The sequence below is a fragment of the Oncorhynchus clarkii genome, chromosome 5 (genome assembly GCF_045791955.1).
Source record: "Oncorhynchus clarkii lewisi isolate Uvic-CL-2024 chromosome 5, UVic_Ocla_1.0, whole genome shotgun sequence".
In the NCBI taxonomy this organism is placed as follows: domain Eukaryota; kingdom Metazoa; phylum Chordata; class Actinopteri; order Salmoniformes; family Salmonidae; genus Oncorhynchus; species Oncorhynchus clarkii.
Window position 1 is genome coordinate 69,892,504 of NC_092151.1, and position 22,351 is coordinate 69,914,854.

Genomic DNA, 22,351 nt, shown 5'->3' on the forward strand with positions numbered 1-22,351 from the left:
ACGGAACTCATTGGATCTGGAGGATATATTTGAATGACGTTTTGGTGTCATTGGAATGCCATTACTGACAATGCTTTATACTCAGTATAACGGAAGTATGGGCCTTGGTCTTCAATAATCTACAAAGATTGTCAACTCGACTAGTCTAGCCTATTTGATGTGTCCATTTCGCCATTCATGGAGTAGCAGGCGCACAGATTCAGTCGCGGCTAGCTTGATCATTCAATTCCGAGAGTCGGGTAGCTTGACCGCATGGTTTATTGCAATGGCTCATCTTCATAATATCTATACAGTTGAACACTTACAAGCTGCAAAATGCTATCGAAACCAAATGTTCATGCAATAAAACATATATTTTTAAATAACTAACATAGATCATTTTATTAGCTATTTTCTATATTATGGTTTGAGGTTGTAACCTACTCTCGTCAAACTCATCAAAACTCGCGGGACAGCTACTCCTCTAAAACCAATTTGCTACCAAAATCCCCCAGTGCATGATCGTTGCAGCTGGTAACAAATGGCCGTCATATAATTGAAGCTAATGCATTTGAACAAAACATGATTGGTAGGCTTCATGCCTGTGTATCTTATTTTTGATCATGCAATTTCATTGCAACTGATAGCTATGGTAAAATTGTAGACTGTTTAAAAATAAAACACACAATTCATCATGGTTGCTATAGCGAAATCTGCTGTCAAGTCGTAGGTAGCCTAAAGTCTGGCGCTGCATGATCGAATGTACACAGCTTGCGCCGCGGAACACCCGCTGGAACACCCTTGGATCCCCGCTGACACATCCGCTGGAACACCCGCTGGAACCAAGCATGAGAAGGTGTTGGAAGCTAGCTAGCGCGAGCTGTTAGCCAACGAGGTCATATCGTAGACATGTCTTGGTAAGCGTTCTCGCATTTAACTAATAATAGCTACATTCTTAGTAAAATAGCTAGATATATTTAGATTTAAATGATAAATGGCTGACCATAACCAGACCGACAGGAGCCTAGCTAATGTTAGCTAACGTAATGTTGTTGGCTAGTTAATATCAAAACAGATTATGATTTGGAACGTCAGCAAATGTCTTTCTTGTGAATGCCAACTAACGTTAGCTAGAAGCCAGCTATAACGTTACCTAACGAGTGTTTCTTTACATTTTTATATTAGCTATATCTATGACTAAAAATAATAGACGTTTTACAATCGGAGACAATATGGACACTGGACTTAAAATTTAACTAACGTTATTTCTATATGATCTTGCTAGCTATATGGTTAATAGTCATACTGTAATTACAGTCGTGATTATAACGACTATACCAATCACAGTATCTAACTAGCTAACAAAAATGAAATGATGGAAGCTAAACAACTATAGATTGCTACACAGCTTTAAGTAACGGTATGCTATAAATTGATTTGCTACAGAAGTATAACAGTCTCATCATGGACCTAACACCAGGGTAGACGTTAGTGAAATTTGCTACATGAATGATTGAAGCGTTATATATCTCCCCTTTGGCTACACACACCCACTCCTTGCTACATGGTTTTCTTGCTCGAGCTAGCTACATTTGTTGAGAGGTTGTATCACAGAATTTGGTTAACTGTTGGGCTTTTTGTGATAACGAGTCTCATGCTTCCTCTCTGTCTTCAGAGAATGGCACTGTGCTGATAGGTTACCTACCAATCAGCAGAAAACAACACTGGAGATCAGATGATCTGAAACATGAAGGGTGAGGGTTTTAACACAAGATAAGACCAGCTCTTTTAAGGTAGGAAGCAACATTGATTTGTCAATTTTTCAATCAAATATTCATATTTTTCCCCCTTTTGTTAACGAGTCCACATTAGGTAGATAAAGTGTGGTACTGAGTTTCTATATCTTCCGTCTATATCCTCAGCCATACATGTTTCTGTATTCAAATAAACTAGGTTTAGTGTTTCCTTTATCCACATCCTGTTTGAAGAAGCTTCCTCATTTGCCTTACATCCTGATGACAAGACTGGATGCCTTTCATATTGAACAGACCGTGGCTGTTTTCCTAGTTATTGTTAGCTGCATGTTTACTGACATTAATGATGTTAGACAGTGATAGCAGAAAAAGTTAAGTGCCTTGTATAGCATAGCACATGTTGTTGCACTCTCAGGGAAAGGGAAAACTCGGGTATTTGGTCACAAATGTCATTGGCTCTCGCTGTATGTGGAGGAGAAATAACTTGACTCCCGGAGACAGAAATGCTTCTGTCTGTCATGTGACTGACTGAGTAGGCTAGATCATCATGGACATCGATGGAAATAAACATGATTTATCATCACAGTTATCATAACATAGGCTAGTTTGTCATTAGGTGTAGTGTTTTGATGGGTCAGTTTCCACTGGTGAATTGTGGCTAGTTCCTATTCTGTCTAGTAGGGGTGAGGGCAAGAGGGTCTTAGGGTGGCAGGTAGACTAGTGGTTAGAGTGTTGGGCCAGTAAGCTAAAGGTCTCAAGTTCAAATCCCTGAGCTGACAGGGTGTCTTGAGGAGAGTGGGATATGCAAAAATAAATAATTACTATTCACATGTGTATTAATACACACTTGTACATGTGTGAAATAGGACAAATATAAGCGCCCACCAAATTATTATAAATTAAAATGAACTACAGTCACACGACAGCAAGAGGTGGGACTGCATATAGTCTACTGTATGATGTTTTTCTTCCATATAATTCTAATCCACTGTTACTCTTTTCCACTTCAGGAGATAAGGAACTATTTTCTATTAACTTTGTGTGTGAGGACTACAGAAATGCCTCCTAGACCTTCTTCTGGTGAATTATGGGGCATCCATTTGATGCCCCCCCGGATCTTTGTGGACTGCTTGTTGCCAAACGGGATGATCCTGACCCTCGAGTGCCTCCGTGAGGCTACGCTCATCACCATCAAACATGAAGTGTTCAAGGAGGCCAGGAAGTACCCCCTGCATCACCTACTACAGGAGGAGACCTCTTACATATTTGTCAGTGTTACGCAGGAGGCAGAGCGAGAGGAGTTCTATGATGAAACTAGGAGACTATGTGATCTCAGGCTCTTTCAGCCTTTTCTGAAGGTCATCGAACCGGTTGGTAACCGAGAGGAGAAAATTCTGAACAGAGAAATTGGTAAGACTTAATTACTACCCTCTTTTTAGAGAGTAACAACATGCTTACATTTTCCTCCAAAACATACAGTATCAGTAAGGGAGTTTCTTTTGTTTTAGGATTCGCAATTGGTATGCCTGTTTGCGAGTTTGACTTAGTAAAGGACCCTGAGGTGCAGGACTTCAGGAGGAATATTCTTAACGTCTGTAAGGATTCAGTAGAACTCAGAGATGCCAATGGACCCCATAGTCGGGCTTTATATGTCTACCCTCCCAATGTTGAATCAACACAAGAACTTCCAAAGCACATCCATGGCAAACTGGACAAAGGTAATTCAAATCAAGCAATGTAATGTCAAGATGCTGCAAGATGCCTAAGGCAGATTGAGTGGGTGTCAAACAACAACCTTTTCTACTTTGTCAACACATAGGCTGACACTTTAATAAGCAACAAACAAAATTATCCTTATTCCTTTTCATGATAATCTATTTCAAGGCTGTTCTCAGCCTGTGTGGAGTAATATTCTGATTTATTCTCTTTTCTGTGGCTTATTTTATAGGTCAAATCATTGTAGTGATCTGGGTGATTGTCTCACCCAACAATGACAAGCAGAAATACACCCTGAAGATCAACCATGATTGTGTGCCAGAACAGGTGATAGCTGAGGCCATCAGGAAGAAGACCAGGAGCATGCTGTTGTCCCCTGAACAACTCAAGATGTGTGTGCAGGAGTACCAGGGCAAGTACATCCTCAAGGTGTGCGGCTGTGACGAGTACCTCCTGGAGAAATGCCCCCTGAGTCAATATAAGGTTTGTTGGGCCCTAGTGTGCATGTAACCAATGCATACACATTGAAGCCTAACATTAGGTCTGACTCAGGTCTATATTGCTTAATCATGTATCTTAATCCTATTCCTTTTCCCTTTCAGTATGTGAGGAGTTGCATCATGCTTGGCAGGATGCCCAACCTCATGCTGATGGCGAAGGATAGCCTTTATTCTCAGTTACCCATGGACAACTTCACCATGCCCTCGTACGCCCGGCGCATCTCCACCGCCACCCCGTACATGAACGGAGAGTCCTCCACCAAGTCTCTGTGGACCATCAACGGAACCCTGCGGATACGAGTGCTCTGTGCCACCTACGTGAATGTGAACATTCGGGATATAGATAAGGTACTTGACAATGGTTATTGTTTTAGATCAACTTTTTCACATTGGTTTTCTGTTTCTGTGCTTGGCTAGCCCTCAACTCCTCTTATAGCCACTTTTCAGTAATTCATTTTCTGTAAGACTCCTTGGCGTGAATGTCTGTCATGCTGCTACTGCTGGTCGTTTTCAGGGGGTTTTGGTGTCTATACTTCCTGTTGTCCATGTAGATTTATGTGCGAACCGGCATCTACCATGGAGGGGAGCAGATGTGTGACAACGTGAACACGCAGCGTGTGCCATGCTCTAATCCCAGGTATTACAGACACACAACACACATGGTGTCACAAACAGTATCTCGCTCATCAAGAGACATCACCATATTGTGACTATTTATCCCATGGTAATGGGGGAGGAGGGTGTGTATTGATCTGTGATATTAACACTTGTAATGGGTTCAGGGTGATTCATTGTGGCTGTGCTTGTCTCCCAGGTGGAACGAGTGGCTGACCTACGACATGTACATTCCCGACATCCCCCGGGCGGCCCGCCTCTGTCTCTCCATCTGCTCTGTGAAAGGCAGGAAAGGGGCGAAGGAGGTAAGCACTCAATTTAATCAGACACCCCAGACCTTTAATGATATAAATGATACCCACTGGCTAGAACAGTGTTCAAAGGTCTTACCTGAATGGCCTGAGGTGTCCTCTGTGGATGTTGAATTACTTATCGACTTGTGGCATGGAGCGATCGTGGCTGTGTAACGTAGGTATGAAGACTGTAACTGACACCTGGGCTGAGTGATGTCACCTAAAGGTCAGGGAGATGGGTTTTCGTGCCCATGATGAATTAGAGATAAATGCCTCTAAAGCCCGTCCTTTGTGAGCAACCTACTGTACAGCTTGAAGCCAATTAACTGAACTAAAACAAAGTCTGTTTGCTTGCCTACTAATCTTTTCAATTCAATTCAGTACGACTGTTAATCCCCAAGCGGCAATTAGGATGTTTGTGTTAGTTACACAAGTACCCCATATAAAATTCCCTCAAGCCTGTATTCACAGTTGTCTGTGGAAGGATGGCCATTCACAATTTGTGTAAATAACCAATGTCACCCTTTGGCTCTGATCCTCTACTCAGGAGCACTGTCCACTGGCGTGGGGGAACGTCAACCTGTTTGACTACACGCACACCCTGGTCTCTGGTAAAATGGCTCTGAACCTGTGGCCTGTACCCCACGGCCTGGAGGACCTACTCAACCCCATCGGAGTCACAGGCTCCAACCCCAACAGGGTAAACATGTTAGTTAGCATGTTAACATGACCAGTCTGTGTTTCTGTGGTCCTTATCATCAGGGTTTACAGTATAATACCTCTCCTCCACACACAGGAAACTCCTTGTCTAGAGCTGGAGTTTGACTACTTCAGCAGTCCTGTCAAGTTCCCAGACATGACCACCGTGGAGGGACATGCTAACTGGACCATATCCAGGGAGCTAGGTTTCAGCTACTGCCAGTCAGGCCAGGTATTGGCATACATGGAGATAGATAGATATATATAGATATATAGGATATATATATATTAAGACGGTCTAAGGATTCCTTGCTAAATAATGACTCCATATATGGTTGTTGATGTGACGTCTGATCCCCTGCAGAGTAACAGAGTGGCACGAGACCACGCCTTAACGGACAGTGATAACGAGCAGCTGAGACAGGTGTGCAACCGAGACCCCCTGTCTGAGATCACAGAGCAGGAGAAGGACTTCCTCTGGAGGCACAGGTACAGTCATAACTAGCTCAGTCACCATCATACTTAAACTTCTAGAGGCCTTAACTAACATGTCTACTGTCTCTCTTACTCACCAGGCACTACTGTGTAAATATACCTGAGATCCTGCCCAAGATCCTGCTGGCTGTGAAGTGGAACTCCAGAGATGAAGTAGCACAGGTGACTTATTTGTTTTTTAATTACTGAGACATTTTTTTCAAGAGAGCATTTTCTGAAACTCTTGTGGGAATTGTATCATTTTCTGCTGCAGCACTGCTGCAGTGGTGACGTGACTGTTGTTTTTCTTGCTCTTAGATGTATTGCCTTCTGAAGGATTGGCCAGCAATAAAACCAGAGCAAGCCATGGAGCTGCTGGATTGTAACTATCCAGACCCAATGATCCGTGACTTTGCTGTTCGGTGCCTTGAGAAGTACTTGACCGATGATAAACTCTCTCAGTACCTCATTCAGTTGGTCCAGGTAGGATTTATTTTGCTTTGGTGTCCAGAAAGTGACTTCCTCTCACATTTCTTTGATTGTTTGGACTGTTGTCAAATATAAAATGTCATAATTTCCACTCTTGTCAGGTTCTGAAATATGAGCAGTACCTTGATAACCCACTGGTACGATTTCTACTGAAAAAGGCCTTGACTAACCAAAGGATAGGACACTTCTTTTTCTGGCACTTAAAGTGAGTGACTTAGAGTTACTTTGCAGAGTAAATTCTATTCTTTTCACAGAGTTGACTGACTGCAAATGCCTTTTAAGTCATCCACTTTCACTGTCCACTATGTGCCCTAGGTCTGAGATGCACAATAAGACGGTGAGTCAGCGGTTCGGCCTGCTGCTGGAGTCCTACTGCCGGGCGTGTGGCATGTACCTGAAGCACCTGAGCAGACAAGTGGAGGCCATGGAGAAACTCATCAACCTCACCGACATTCTCAAACAGGAGAAGAAGGATGAGACTCAGAAGGTAACCCAGCATTCCCTCTCTCTCCAATACACCCATGCTTATTGTGCAACATGATGATCTGTTAGAGAATCTCTGCTGTTTCAGCTTACTGTTCCACGTTTCTGTTTGACTTACGAAACTGACATCAGTGGCTTCGTTTACCTAATGTAGAGAGAACTAGGCATCACATTTCTATTGGAGGCTTTATCTTCATTACAGCCTGCTCTGTGTGGTCCTGCAGGTGCAGATGAAGTTTCTGGTGGAGCAGATGAGAAGGCCAGACTACATGGACGCCCTGCAGAATTTCACCTCCCCCCTCAACCCTGCACACCAGCTGGGAAACATACGGTGGGCACACCACATTGGAACTCCTATATCTTACTCACCCAATGCCTGAACATGGACACTATTGAAACTGTAGATGGGACACTCTGTTTCAATGGCTGCAAAGGCCAGCAATCGCTCTTTAGTGTCCCTAGTGGTAATTTTACATTCATTTGACCTAAGAGAGTGGAGGTAGAGAGAATGTAAGTATTCTATTTCCCCATCATAACATTCTGCTCATGCATGAACATATGAAATGTTATTGTAACCGATTGTCAACTACTGTGCCAGCCACTGGGCCCCTCAGTGCAGACCACTTGTATTCTAACACTGTTCATACAATTGATCAATGAAACTAATGTAGCTTGCCCCTTGTGATGACTCCCATTGTTGGCATGTTTTCCTCATGGTAAAATGCCCAGGCTTGAGGAGTGCAGAATCATGTCATCTGCCAAAAGACCACTGTGGCTCAACTGGGAAAACCCTGACATCATGTCCGAGCTCCTCTTCCAGAATAATGAGATCATATTCAAAAACGGAGACGGTGAGTCTGAGTCGAGTTATATAATCAAACTGCGTTCTAAACAATAGCTTTACAATGTAAAGTTCTACTTGATCAGTTTGGACAGATGGAATGTATTTAAATCCTGCCATGGACCACTGAATATGACTTGTTTGTTTCAGACCTGCGACAGGACATGCTAACACTTCAGATCATCAGAATCATGGAGAACATTTGGCAGAACCAGGGTCTAGACCTCAGGATGTTGCCGTACGGCTGCATGTCTTTAGGTGACTGTGTGGGGCTGATCGAGGTGGTGCGGAGCTCTCACACCATCATGCAGATCCAGTGTAAAGGTGGCTTGAAGGGGGCGCTACAGTTCAACAGCTCAACACTACACCAGTGGCTCAAAGACAAGAACAAGGGAGAGATGTGAGTAAACTGTATATGTTGTGTGGGTACTTTCCTGGTTTGAAAATTGTATTGTTTCACGGCTCAGATTTGACGTAACTCTGTCTATAGGTATGACCTTGCCGTTGACTTGTTTACGCGATCCTGTGCTGGGTATTGCGTGGCGACTTTCATCCTAGGCATCGGTGACAGACACAACAGTAACATAATGGTGAAGGATGATGGGCAGGTAGGACCTGAGTTATCAACAAGATATTGTCATGATGCATATTTTTTGCAAATGCTATGTGTTATCTTTTCTATGCTAATCTGGGATGTTTTGCAGCTTTTTCACATAGATTTTGGCCATTTCCTGGATCACAAGAAAAAGAAATTTGGCTACAAGCGAGAGCGAGTTCCGTTTGTCCTAACTCAAGACTTCTTGATTGTAATCAGCAAAGGGACCCAGGAGTGCACGAAGACCAGAGAGTTTGAGAGGTAGCCATCTGCCTTTTCCCTTGTGTGAAAGGACACATCTGTGGATGTCTGTCTAGTGTTGAATGTAAAGGTTGTGGAGTTGGCAGACAGCTAGTGTCTACACAGTAGGCAGCTATTATATAACAATGTGTGCTCTGTCTCCCTGGGTGTTTGATAGGCTACTGTCTGCCAATTTTCCAGACCCTCTCCCATACTTCTGCTTTAACAAATGTACTGCTAAATCGACCATGTCCAGCTGAACACTATATATTTCAATGTCCAAATGTATGCTTTCAAAGGCTTATTTTGAGGCTATAGAGAATTCAGAGGGAACAATGGGAATGGTATATACTGATTTTTATGCATTTTGTCCTTCTCCTATTCGGTCTCAGATTTCAGGAGATGTGCTATAAGGCCTACTTGGCCATTCGTCAGCATGCCAATCTCTTCATCAACCTGTTCTCCATGATGCTGGGCTCCGGGATGCCCGAGCTGCAGTCCTTCGATGACATCGCCTACATCCGTAAAACCCTGGCCCTGGACAAGACTGAGCAGGAGGCCCTGGACTACTTCATGAAGCAAATGAACGACGCCCACCATGGCGGCTGGACCACCAAGATGGACTGGATTTTCCACACCATCCGCCAGCACGCGCTTAACTAAGTCCAGGCAGGACATCCGCCAGCCCTGCCCGGCCAGACACACCAGCCAGCTGTGAGTGGAACATCCAAACCTCATGAACTAATGGGTGATGCTTGACTATCCTATCGAGCACTTAACAATCCAGAGTGATTTTCCTTTTTTTTTACTGTATTGGTTTTCCCTGCAGAAACTTACCAACTAACTTGCCTTGTCTAAAACGGTAGTTTTTTTGCCTGTAATATTTTTTTAACCTTTTGTGTGTGCTTTTTTTCTTCGAATATAAATCTTCCCTCGTTCCTTTCCTTTTTGTAAAAGAGAAGAGTTTGCCGTCCCGTTTACAGGGTCACGTGTATAGATGTCTTCCTGTAACGTAAATGCCTTTTGAATATGCACGGAACATCCCAGAAAAAAACGGTATGAATTCAGTCCTTTTTAGATGTGCAGCCTACTCCACCTGTTGTATAAAAAAAAGATACCCCCCTGAAAGGCAGCACCTTGAAGTGTTACATTGTGGCCCAATAGCTCTACTGGCTGGTCATTTCTGGCACCACAGTTTTTAAATCCATTGTCATACTCCTTCCTTTGGCATCATATTTAGCAGTAACAGCAGGTTATATATACAGTATATTTTTTGAAACCTATACATGTATACCTCTGCATGTGTATACACACACACTGTGGGCCCAGCCTGTGATACTATGATAAAGTACAGCAGTACAGGAAGTAATGAATGCACTGTCAAGAAAACCTTGCCGTTTAAAAATGAAGCCTTAATGTAGTTGACGTACAATGAGCAAGGGCTGGATTTCTCCCTCTTGTGTCTTGGAGGTCAATGGTAAAATACCTCTGTTGCTCAGTGAGACGTCATCATAATGAATGTTGAGAAGTGCATTAAGCTAGACAGACATAGTCACCTCGTGTAACTGATGCTTTCATCATGCATGTCAGTAGTGTAGTTGGATTGTGAACTATACGAATGTTACAGTGCTGTGTGTTGACATGGGGAGAATCAGCAGTACAGTATGTGAACATAAGACTATTTGTACATGTTGGAAAGTGGATGAAGGCTGTCCCAAGGCAGCTAGTCAGCGTTGTTTGTGTGGGCACCCCTCCCTCTCTCTGTGTGGAGTGGACCCCTCTGTTTATTCTTTATTATGATACGCCCCTTGTTTACTATTGTGTTCTTGGAGTAAACCTTTTGATAATTGTTGGACCTAGGCAACTCTGAATAGGAGCTGTGGGAAAGGTTTCCCTTCCATAATGGCTTCTCGAAGTCCAAACCCCTTTCAAATGAAGGACATTCATTTTGGGGTAAAAACCCTGTATTCTCATTCTCCAGCATAACTCTGTGATATATGCTGTTGAGAAATAAGGTGGCATTTTAAAGAAGTGTCTCCTTTATGGCAGATTTTCCCCAACCCAAGAAAAAATAAGCACTTTTGTTTTCCCTTTTCAAATATTTTTTGTTGATTCAATGAAAGCCAAAGTTAAGTCTCTAATGTTGTGTGAATCGCTCAATGGTTATCTGCATTACCATAGAAAGCCTAAGGACTAACGCATGCATATATTTGCCTCTATATGTATCAGTTATGTTATGAGGAAAGGGGCATGTAGTGAACAAGTGTTGTGACCAGAGGTTATAGGATTTTGGTGTTTAGATTGTAAACTGTCCTTTTAAACCACCAGAAAAAAATTAGGGACACTTGTGCCTGCTTAGTATTTCAGAATTCTAACTCTCAAATACAACATGTCACAATTAATATTTCTAATACCCTAGAGGTAATATACTTGACATGGCTTCAGACTGCATTATAAATGCCTATGTTTGCAAATGTTGTCTCAAAAGTAGACCTTTCCTCCTAAAGATATAGCCTGGGAATGAGGTTCTCTAAAGTATACTATTGTGGTGGTATTCCAGACTTCATATGCATTCATGATATGGGAGTAGTCTTGTTTTGAAAACATGTTGTTCCCTTATGCAGTAAACCAATCAACTGGTATAGAGATGGACAGTTGCTGATGCAGGTGGATGTTGCACTTTTTTAACGCCTTTGGTCCTACAGTAGTTTGAGTACAGGTCTTTTTTAAGCATAAGCAATAGTATCCCTTTCGATCTGAGATTTGTCAGATGCATTAGACGCTTATCGTAGTCACCAGCCTTTTGTTAGCTCTTCAAATGCCATTAATTGCATGGTTGTATTAACTTTGTGTGTGTGTGTGCATTAATATGGATCTGTACAGGTTATAGATTTTCTTGGGCTGGACCCATTTAAAAGCCCATTCATAATGTCAATGTAATACAGTGAGTGTGGTAAATGCTTTGTAAACCTTTTCCACTTGCTGAACAGCACCAGGGAAGATATTGTGATGCTGTACTTGAAACATCATTTGTTAGAAAAGATAACTTTTCATATTTCAGCTTCAAAAGTTTTACTTGAAATGGAATTGTTCTGAACCATGTTTGTATGTTGAAAACAAAGCTGTCATAGCCATGTGGTATATAGCACTGAGGGTTAGCACAGGCAAATCCATACCGATTGTGAATGTTAACATTTGGTCATCTTACAAGTCTCTCTACAGTTGGAGATTCTAAAATACGTGTTGACTTGGGCCATACGATGATGTAGAAGGAAATAACCAATTTAATGTGTAAATGATGTAAACAATTTGTTATTTAAGAAAAGGTTCAAGTGTCATTTTTTTGTTTTACTGAAACATCTGGAGTGGTTAAATCTCTTCATTTAATACTGGTTTATAGACGTATTGAATTGTATTTTTCATATATTTTGTCATTACTATCAACAAAGCTACTATGATTGTATTATTACACAGCCATCCTGCATGAGTTTGTTAAAATAATATACTTGTATTTATTCTGCTAAGCAGCTATAAAGAAAGTTTGGCACTAGGAACAACTAATAATAATCCAACCTCTAACCCATGACATACTGGACCTGCATTATCAAATACAGTATTCTTTGTTTCTGTTTGCTTCTGAGTTAAATACTTGCATTGTATCCAGACTGACTACAATTATTTGAGTGTTACGTGACAATGTACAAATAAACTTCTCAGTTACAGTAAGTACTTACTTTTGTGGATAGTATGTTGCTTTACAGAATAACACAACACCCAGCACAATTTCGTACATTTATTTATTTTTAGTATCAAATTGCCAAACAGTTAATATGTACTTTGACAAATTTGAGGAAATGCAAAAGTGAGATTTGAACTGCATTGTCAAAAAGAGAATAAAATGATTATTTTTTATTTCAAATCAGCAGGTGTGCTTATGATACAAATGCATTATACAGCATTCACTTATTTTTTCCCCAGCAAGTCTAAATCACTAAAGCACCCTTCTACCACTGTTGGGGGTGTTGTGCTTTTCTCCTGTGCAGGGCTGGGGATTGTTAGAGGGACAAACTGCGTCCAGGGCTTGGAGGGGCAGTGGAAAGGGCTCTCTGCAGTAGTGGTGGGGGGCATGGCTGGCTCTGGGTCTCTGCTAGCTGTGGTGACAGCAGTCAGGCTGAGCTCCTGAGACTCCTCTAAAGACTCCTCTTTGGCTGAAGCAGTTGAGGCTGGAGTTGCTTCGGCAAAATTGTTGAAGTTCCTCAAGGGAGACCATCCAGGAGGCCTTCTTCTAAAGACTTCCTGTGAATGGAAAAATGTTCCTGGTCAAAATCCTCCATTTTAGTACAAATTTCCAAAATATATAGCTACACATCACTACCCTATTAATGTATCATATTTTCTGAGCATCATTGATATGCTATAGTAGTATAGTTTGCAGAATGTCTCACAAAATTCTGAAGGGGACCTGGTGCACATTCCACATTTGCTTCTGCAGTCTCATGTCTCCAAGGTGCCACATCTACTGTAGAATTGCAGTGAGCAAGTTCCTAGAGAGACGGTACACAGGATGGCAGGGATAAGCATTCATGATACATAGCATTACAATGAAATGTTATGATACCACATTGAATGGTATGGGTTTAGTTCTCTCCAAAAAGTATAACTATTTCATTTCCTTTCAGAAGTATTACAACAGCAGAATCATATTATATATACTGTAGCCTATTCAAAAAAATACTATGAGCTCCATTGTGGTTTACCACATCTTCAGCATCTGGATGACATTCATCGTTCAGCTCTTTGTGGTCCGCTTTGGAGCAATTGCTTTTCCTCATATCGAACATCAGTCTATACCTGAAACCAGCAACCACCTAAGAGGAGCATGTGAAAGAAGTTACTCAAAGACATTAGTTTGAGCCGCCCACCCCCCAGTGGATTCTGGAATGACACTCCTAACGCAAACAAGTACAGTGCAGTCCAAGGGTCACACCCATAGAGGTAAATATAGCCACATCACACCCACTAATTCCAGAGCCAAGGAGATGATTTGGAATATTTCCATTGGAAGGGATGAGCAAAGACACTTAACTTAAATTATATTTTTTCAAAAGTAGATAACTTTAAAAGATTTGTGTTGTTGGTAACTGTTGTAGGGCCTAACACCCCTGATCCCAACTGGTCACTCGGTTACCTGATTCACACTTTAGGGCTAGAACTGTACCGTACTGGCTCTGATCTTCTCTTTTCACATGGTCCTTTCCAGTATGGTTCCAGCAGCTATCGTAGATGCGTAACCAGATCAGCCCTGGCCTAGTTCAGCTCAGTTTGGCGCTACAGTGTGAATCAGGTTTGAATTGAACAAGGTATTTAGAGTCTTGCTCAACTTTCCACCAGGTGGCGTAGTCAACTAGCCTTTGTAGCGTTCAATAACTCAGAGTGAGATTTGAAACTGATTTACCTGTCTCGTAGCAAAACCAACACTGTTCAGGACGAAGTGATGGCTGGAGTCCGAATCCGCATTGAACCTGGTGATGGAGTATGTCACAGGAGCCTTTAGGTCCTCACTGTCCACATCAATCTCCCTAGGACACCCCAGACATGTGGAGCGTTCAGCAACAACAAGGGCCTCCACTGGAGAACAGAGAGGGTTGTCAGTATAGAAATTCATTTTAACCACACATTTTTTGGTGATTCTAATCTAAATCAACAAATATAAATATTCCTCTACATGAGTCAATCTTTGGTTGACATTTATCTGGTTGTCTGGTAAAACTCTAAGTATAAATAGACTTGTATGTGGTCTTTGGCTTGTCCTACTTTGTGTGAAGTGAAAAACTAACCAACTGGGTCACAGAAAACTGCCAGGACCTCTTTATCTGTCTCTGACATGTGGACTGTTGCATTACAAGGGCTTGGCACCTGATAAATAAACAGAACAATATATATTTTTATTGTTATTTAAAAATCAGATTGCACAGAGATGTCATCTAATAACAATGTACCAGGTAAGTTACCTGGTTCCCAGTTGAGAGGTAGTCACAGTCTCTCCAGACTTTGTTTCCCCCTGCTGGACAGTCAGTGACCCTGCCATTGAATTCCACAAAGTACTGAGTGCCTGAGTCACTCTGAGCCTACAAGAGAGGAAAGCAATAAATACTGTGACTGTGTAGTACTGTGTAATGTTCGTATTTTCTCTTCATCAATACAATGAACTCAAGATGTATGCAAAAAGGACTGGATAAATAACTCAATATAAATAACAATGTTCTCAATATGTCATCTACCGTTGAGGCCTCCAGAATCTGGTAGAGTGCTAGTTGATTTCCATAAGGAAGCTTCTCATTGTACTTGACAAGGGCCAAGTCCACAGCTGCCTCCACGTCTTTGTCATCACAGAACACAAGGACCTGCTCTGGCTCAAGCTCCTGCCTCTGTCCCAGAGCCCAAAGCTGGAGAGAGATCACCAGCACACATAGCCTCACTCCCAGCTTCATAACAAAGACATGTATGTCCCAGGACCGGAGAGAAGGAAATGTGAGACCAGATCTCGTTCCTTACTGGACTCCTACCTCTGAAATGATTGACTGTAGTCTATTCGCCTACACAGACCTGTTCAAATAAAATGAGACAGTGCACAATCAGAAAGGCATCCAGGCAGTCCCAGTGACAACAGAGTAAATGTTTACTTATCTGCTGTCACCACCATGCCTGCATTCTTTGAAAAATCTATATCTGTCTCTGAGTTGTGGAGAGTTTATGGCATGCAAGAACAATGATGGACATGTTATAAATCATATTATCCTTCTACAGTCACTTGTTGTGACACCAGTTTGTTTTCTTTACCCATCTCAAAATATCTATCAAGGAGTCAAGTGCCTGGGGAGGGTTTATTGTCCTGTCTCCTCTATAATTTATGGAATAAAACCTTGAACGTCTCTGTGAATGTGCTGGTCAAATGAAACATCACAAATTCATTTCCTGTAATAAATAGCCACTTCATGACTTTATCAAAACCTTTTGGTCTAACGAAAACAAATGTTTTATCTCTAAAGTAAACATACATATTACTTTAGTATTAGTGTGTGTCAGAAGGTAATACAATAGTAGAAGTCCGTGTTATTAAGATGTAAATGGAAGGCAATAGGACAACCTCTCTCCCATTATAAAGTACTTGGATGGGTGAACATGACCCTTTCCAAAAATGCTGGTCAGTTTGTCAATCCAAAATGAATTCTGACTTGCATTGACACATTGCTGCAGTAGTGTGTATTTTAGGAGATACTTTGTCCCTCCTTACCTTTGACCCTAAATGCATCCAATGCCTGCTAACACACAGTTTGATTTCCCCAGCAGCGCAGCCATTCCCAGAATCCCACCAGAGCTCCGATGCAATAAACATGAACCAATCATAGAATCAATGTATAAAGGCATCATGGTCCAGGTATGATACAAATACCATCTTTGATAAACCAATAGAAAAAAAATGTTCCTCATATTTTTAATTTAGAGGCTAAAGCCTGTAACTCAGGATTAATTCAAACAAGTAATTGTCATAGAAACTGCTCAATCAACATGTCCTTTGAACCAACCTACTTTAACGCTATCTTTTTAGATAAAGAGTTGAGTAGACACAAATAACAAGATATCTGACCTGCAACAGCACACGGTAAAGTTAGTCACATCATATAGGGTATATCAGCCATTTAAAGATAGCTCATAAATCATTTAAAAAGAAAACCCTCTTTGCCCCTCCCCCTGAAGACACTCATCTCTTGAACAAGGCGTTTTGGTCGTCTGGAGATGAATTCACCATATCACACCTCATTCATTTGGTCACAACACAAAAATTCTCAACTGAACACAGAAGATGACAGACAAAGTCAGAAACAACATGCATCGTGAAACAATACTTTTTCTACTGGTTGCGATCATAATGGGTGAGTTGCATGCACCTCTATCTAATAATGTCTAATAATGTCTAATCTATTCGGTGGTAGTGGTAGTCTGATATAAGTTGATACTGCAGGCCATTTGAATCTGAATTTGATTCTGAGCTAATGTTAGAAAAGAGTGGAAGTGTACTCTTAAAAAGTCTAAATCATTGCAGGTAAAATTGCATGACATTTTACAGACATAATCATGGCTACTTCAACACGTTTTTACAATTATTTATTTAATTTTATTGTAAAAAATAAGATGAACCTAAGGGGGATCTGTAATTGTGCATGTGAATGTTGCCCTGGGTTTATGGTTTCTGTAAACTGTTTCACTTCACACTTCACACACTATACCGCTTCACAGGAAACAGCCTTATGACTGCTGCATTGGACCAGACCATCATCACCACAAATGAGTCTGGCCTAAACAACCCTGAGCCCACCGAGCAATCAAGCCTCCCAAAGAAGCCTGTTCTTCAGCCCAAAGAGACCGCTCCTGTCACCGGAAACTATGTGCTGAATGATACCGCAGGCAAGCCATGCATCAAGGTCTCCATGGGAGTGGAGTACATAGTTATTGAGAAGAAGGTAGGGACAATCACTCAGCACTTTTTGTTTGTGTTTCAGCACTTCTTTATCAGGGGTGAGACATCATGTGGTTTGTCACCTAAGTCGTGAAAAAAAAAAACGGCCATTCTCATACACATTACTATGTTTGGTCATGAGTTCGGCCATACACTCATTATGATACTATATTATTAAGTAGCTCTAAATCTATAACAATAATTACTTGTTCCTACATCATCACTTGTTTGCTATTGCTTTTGTCCTTTTCCAATCCAATGGTATGTTGATCCTTTTTCAGAAAGCTTCCTATTTCAACTTAGACCCTTCCACCACCCTCGCTACGGGTAGATGTGGTCAAAAAGAGGCTGTTCTTTCCCTGGCTATTGTAGGAGAGGGAGGCTATCTGGATCTCACCTTTGAAAAGGTACAAATTCAGAAACTTCCATCTTCTCATGCCACACATGATGTCTAATGCACATGACCACATCACCTTATAACTGGAAGAAAACAAAATCCTCTCCGACTCTGAGATGATAACTAAGAATAATCACAGGTTGACCACAACTGTTCCATATAACGATCATAAGCAGAGCAATACATTATATCTATATATGGCTCTGAGCAGAAGCAAACTCATTCAAATGCATTTGCATGATGATTTGCATGTTTGGCTTTTAATAAAAACAATGATTTATTTATGTATTGCACATCATTAACTATTTTTCCTCCCACAGGAAGGGAACATATCCTATGTGTCAAAGGTCAGAGCTAATTTGGCACCAAGCAAAGGTGAGTTGACCAACATGATCTCACAAGTAGACACATGATTTGAAAAAAAATGCATGGATATTTTTCAACTGATTTTTCATTGTTAGAAAAACAAGGCTGAGCATATTCTTTCCCCATTAGGAAATAAAAACTATCCTGGGGTGATAGAACATGAAAAGCTGTTCCCAACTGCCGCTGACCACAGCCTCAAGTGTAATTCTCAGACCGAGTTTCATCTGGCTGAAAACCTTAGAGTGAAGCTTGGGCCTCTTCAGTTCCAAGCCTTCAAACTCACCAATGGGAAGTTTGGAGAGGGTATGTCGATTTTTACATTTTGCGGACCTTTTCATTCATGATTTACGAAAGCCTTCTGTTTATTATTTTTCTGTAAGCATATTTATGGTATAATGCTCTTTTAAATGTAATAGTGTAAAGGTAATGTTTTACCGTTTTGGCCCCTCAAAAACAATTATCCAAGTGTTAAGATCCAGATTAAATAATATTGTAAAATGTAACAGAATCAGTCAAAACAAAATCAATACTGTGCTTCTATTTTTACATTACATTTACTTTACAAAGTTTTAAAAAACTTGCAAAAAAAGTTAACCACATCTTGGGGTCATTTTGAAGTTCTGGCTCTAAAACATTTTGCTGATATATATTTTTTAAATGATCTAGGAAGGGAAACTCCATAACATATGCAGTAAATCTCCTGTATTTATCTTACATCTAAGACATGTGTCAGTTATCTTATTATCAAGTAAATGCAGTCTATGTGGAGTAAAATATGTGTTGTTCAATATATTGAATTGCATCTGTCTATGTTTGGTTGCCATTAAGTAGCTCTGAAAGATTTCAAGCAAGTCATCCCAGTCTACTGGGTCATAGTTACAGCCTAGGTCTCTTTCTGTCTCATTTGCATGTTAGGTTATTATAAGTAGGTCAGTTATTATTCTGTGTATTATATGTCAGTGAGATCAGACGTCAAGTTGACCAATGTACTATGAATACGATTTTCGGGTAGTGATTCCTTTGGAGTATTAGGGAAATGGTATTTTGTCTTTTCTTTGAACCAGTATTTAAGAAGCTAGTTTCAGGAAGCTCATGCTGGTCTTTGAGTTGTTGAAATTGCAGGATTTTTTTTCCCTTTCAAGTTTCATAAACAATATTTTTTTTTTTGTCCCCCCTATGGCATTTCAGAGGTTGAGTGCTGGGCTGACTTCAACAAGAGGATCTTCCCCATCATTATTGGTGCCACGGTTGTGGGACTACTCCTGATTGCTGTCCTGACCTTCCTGATCATCTGGAACAACCGTAGACAAGCTGGCTATGACAGGATCTGAGAAGACTTCATGCAAACATAACATGAATGCTTTTTATAGACATGTTTTGTGTTTCCTAGATGCTTTTTAGTATTTTTATCCATGACTCAATATGAACCTTTTTATTGTTGTTTTTTAATATTTAATTCTGTTTGCAAAGAAAATATAAATAATATTATTACAGTAAAAAAATATGTGAATGTGGTTAATACTTCTAGGAAAACACTCTGTAAGTTTACAATCATAATCAGCCAATATGGTCAGCAAATTGAATCATGATACATGCTAATTATATTTTTTGGGGGAAATTATATTTTGTTTAAAGAGTGCTCATATTCCCTTATTAAAAGTGTGGCTTTATCCAGCACGATTGAAATTCATTATTTTCAAGTTCACATATCAGTATAGATTTCTTGCATGCTTTATTATAAAAACACACTGTCCAAAAAGAGCTAATTCTGTAACAGTAGCGTAGCCAAAAATTCATTGGAGGGTGGGCCTGCAAAAGAATCATAATTATTATTTAAAAAATAAGCAAACTTCCTGTAATTCTACACATTCTGCCATGGGGCAAAGAGAAAATATTGCAGTTCTAAAGCTGATTTACTGCAATTCTTCAAATTTTGCCATGGGGCAGACAGGAAAATGTGCAGTTGTATAGCTAATCTCTTGCTATTCTACACATTTTGCAATGAGGTCGAGATAAACATTTAGCATTTTTTAAGCTAATTAAAGCTCAAATATACTGACTGAGATAAAGGCACTGGGTTATGAGCTAAATTGTTTGCTAAATGAACAAATTAAGTAGGCAGTAGCATGGTGCATATGTAACCGATGTGAAATGGCTAGCTAGTTAGCGGTGGTGCGCGCTAATAGTGTTTCAATCGGGTGACTTCACTCGCTCTGAGACCTGAAGTAGTTGTTCCCCTTGCTCTGCAAGGGCCGTGGCTTTTGTGGCGTGATGGTTAACGATGCTTCGTGGGTGTCAGTTGTTGATGTGTACAGAGGGTCCCTGGTTCAAGCCCAGGTAGGGGAGAGGAACGGAAGCTATACTGTTAGCCATAGAAGTGTAACAGTTGTTGAAGTACTATGTGAATTTCACCAGGTTCATATATCAATATGTTGTGTTGATTTGTTATGCATGCCTGCATCCTGGGAGAAGGGGAGTGTGTACTTACGTTTTGCCCGGCGTGCTCGTGCTCAAATCATTTTGATGCACTGAGAGAGGTAGGCACGCTTTTTCTGTCTTCAGAAAAGTTTGATTATTTTAAGTACAAAGTCATACACACAATGTTTTGTTCATGAATAATGATGTATATTTAGAGGTTACTCATAAATGGATGGTATTGTTAAGATGCACTTGTAATTGTACTTTTTAGGACGATATCAATATTCTGAATTCAACATGTGGTTAATAGCTAGCTAAGGTATTAGCAGGCTATTGTATGTGTGAACGATGGCTAGCTCCTCGAATGATCCCAGTCCCTCCTATTGTGCATCTGTTGTAGAAAGAGGCGACGATTCTCAGAACAGATGTGCTCCACAAATGTTTTATTTCCTTTTGGATGCAGGTATGTGGTTTTATCAATGTAAAATATGTTATGTATAATAAGGAGAGAGTGTATTAATTTTTGTATTTCAAATCATTTTGATGCACTGAGAGAGAAAGAGGCGACGATTCTCAGAACAGATGTGCTCTACAAATGTTTTATTTCCTTTTGGATGCAGATGCAAGATGCAGAGAGTCAGTTCTGCTTGATTAAAACTACCTGATCTCCAAAGTCCACGTTTATGGTCTCTATCAACCACACACAACGCAGAGTTACAGCGGTGTAGTATAGCACCGGCTACATTGGTGCCTTCTAGACCCGGATTCATCGTTGATCGACGTCAGCTCAATCACCGCGGCGCTGCTGCTCTAGAGACTAAAAATATCATTGAGGTACTCTTGCCGCCTTGTGGCAGAAATCGGAACTACAGTTTTTTTTCTTTTCTTTTTTCTGACAACGATGTATTGAGAGCGCTGTTTATCGTTAACCAACATAGAAGTGTGTTCATCAACAGACATTTTAACGTAACTTTAGTGGCATGGCATCTTATAATGGTGATGAACCCAAATTCACTGCTGGGAGGGGGAGGTTTTTCTCATACTCTGATCAAACCCCGGTAAAGTGTGTAGGTGCAGGAGGTTCCCCCATGTTTTGCTCCACAAAAAAATTGGATGAAAGCCCTTCATCTAGTGTTAATCCAAATGCCCCTGTAGATGGTCTAGCTGAGCTGGTCACTCAGCTAGCCCGGGAAATAGGGAGCTCCATTAGGGAAGAACTACAGAGTGGCAGGTCCAGTACTTATGAGCCACCAGTAAGTACAGAAAAGATAAGTGATCATCATTCAGACTCAGTAGGATATGTAGATCTCAGTCAAATTAAGTTCATCATGCAATCAGACATAAAGGAACCTCCTACATATAGAGGAGATGGTACAGACAAATGCTCCATTCATGAATGGGAGGAGTTGATGAGAATATACTTGAGGAGAAAGGGTTGTCTTGTTGGGGAACAATCAGATGAGTTGATTAGTCGATTATCTGGCAAAGCAAGAGACATGGTAAAGATAAATTTACGCAATGAGACAACAGTTGATCCTACAGAGAAGCCAGAGATTGTATTTGACATTCTGAAACAGAATTTCAGTGAATTGGCCTATTCGTGCATGCCCTTGGCTGATTTTTACAATACTAAACCTGTACCCGGAGAGGCTGTTATGGAGTACTGGGTTCGATTGAACAAGGCTGTAGATGTCGCTGACGAGGGCCTTAAGAGACAAGGTAAGAAGATTGACAGCTCCAACTCTGATGTCGTTAGGATGTTTGTAACATACTGCCCTGACCCCAAACTGGCAGCAGTATTCCAATACAAGTCTGCTGAGAAATGGACTGCGAGTGAAGTACAGGAGAGAATCTATGAACATGAACGCCGCAGGAAGGCCACCATGTGTCAATCTACCGCTGTATCCTCAAAGCAAGTAACAGTACATCCCCAGATAACTCCATGTGAAGGCGGGGTCAATGCTGGTACGTGCA

At 40.9% G+C, this 22,351-nt stretch overlaps 3 protein-coding genes across 9 annotated transcripts in view; 2 read left to right on the plus strand and 1 right to left on the minus strand.

Moving 5' to 3' along the window:
- LOC139409298 (phosphatidylinositol 4,5-bisphosphate 3-kinase catalytic subunit alpha isoform) lies at positions 1-12,407 on the plus strand. Of its 6 annotated transcripts, none has more exons than XM_071154229.1 (21): positions 493-896; positions 1,655-1,772; positions 2,744-3,143; positions 3,242-3,451; positions 3,682-3,932; positions 4,052-4,297; positions 4,501-4,586; positions 4,764-4,869; positions 5,405-5,557; positions 5,654-5,788; positions 5,921-6,045; positions 6,132-6,213; positions 6,349-6,513; positions 6,621-6,724; positions 6,835-7,006; positions 7,227-7,333; positions 7,732-7,853; positions 7,994-8,243; positions 8,334-8,451; positions 8,548-8,699; positions 9,071-12,407. In XM_071154229.1, the coding sequence occupies exons 3-21, from the start codon at positions 2,792-2,794 to the stop codon at positions 9,339-9,341; spliced, it is 3,207 nt and encodes a 1,068-aa protein (XP_071010330.1). In that variant the 5' UTR covers positions 493-896; positions 1,655-1,772; positions 2,744-2,791; the 3' UTR covers positions 9,342-12,407. The 6 variants fall into 6 exon arrangements, with proteins under 6 accessions (XP_071010335.1, XP_071010330.1, XP_071010331.1 ...); XM_071154233.1 differs by having other exon boundaries at positions 676-896; positions 3,777-3,932; XM_071154231.1 differs by having other exon boundaries at positions 676-896; positions 1,655-1,733.
- LOC139409300 (kininogen-like) overlaps positions 12,396-22,351 on the minus strand; it is an 18,672-nt gene continuing 8,716 nt past the window's right edge. Inside the window, exons 2-8 of the mRNA XM_071154236.1 lie at positions 14,960-15,284; positions 14,690-14,806; positions 14,516-14,594; positions 14,134-14,306; positions 13,436-13,546; positions 13,124-13,222; positions 12,396-12,974 (exon numbers count right to left, since the gene is read on the minus strand). Of these exons, the coding sequence (XP_071010337.1) occupies positions 12,642-12,974; positions 13,124-13,222; positions 13,436-13,546; positions 14,134-14,306; positions 14,516-14,594; positions 14,690-14,806; positions 14,960-15,169 (1,122 nt within the window). The 5' untranslated portion in view covers positions 15,170-15,284 and the 3' untranslated portion in view covers positions 12,396-12,641. The remainder of the gene's footprint in view (positions 12,975-13,123; positions 13,223-13,435; positions 13,547-14,133; positions 14,307-14,515; positions 14,595-14,689; positions 14,807-14,959; positions 15,285-22,351) is intronic.
- Positions 16,003-19,636, plus strand: LOC139409301 (lysosome-associated membrane glycoprotein 3-like). 2 transcript variants are annotated; one of them, XM_071154238.1, is made up of 8 exons: positions 16,003-16,116; positions 16,288-16,341; positions 16,437-16,612; positions 16,977-17,200; positions 17,478-17,603; positions 17,914-17,968; positions 18,089-18,262; positions 19,148-19,636. In XM_071154238.1, exons 3-8 carry the CDS (start codon positions 16,543-16,545, stop codon positions 19,288-19,290), a joined length of 792 nt encoding a protein of 263 aa, XP_071010339.1. In that variant the 5' UTR covers positions 16,003-16,116; positions 16,288-16,341; positions 16,437-16,542; the 3' UTR covers positions 19,291-19,636. The 2 variants fall into 2 exon arrangements, with proteins under 2 accessions (XP_071010339.1, XP_071010338.1); XM_071154237.1 differs by lacking the exon at positions 16,003-16,116 and having other exon boundaries at positions 16,288-16,612.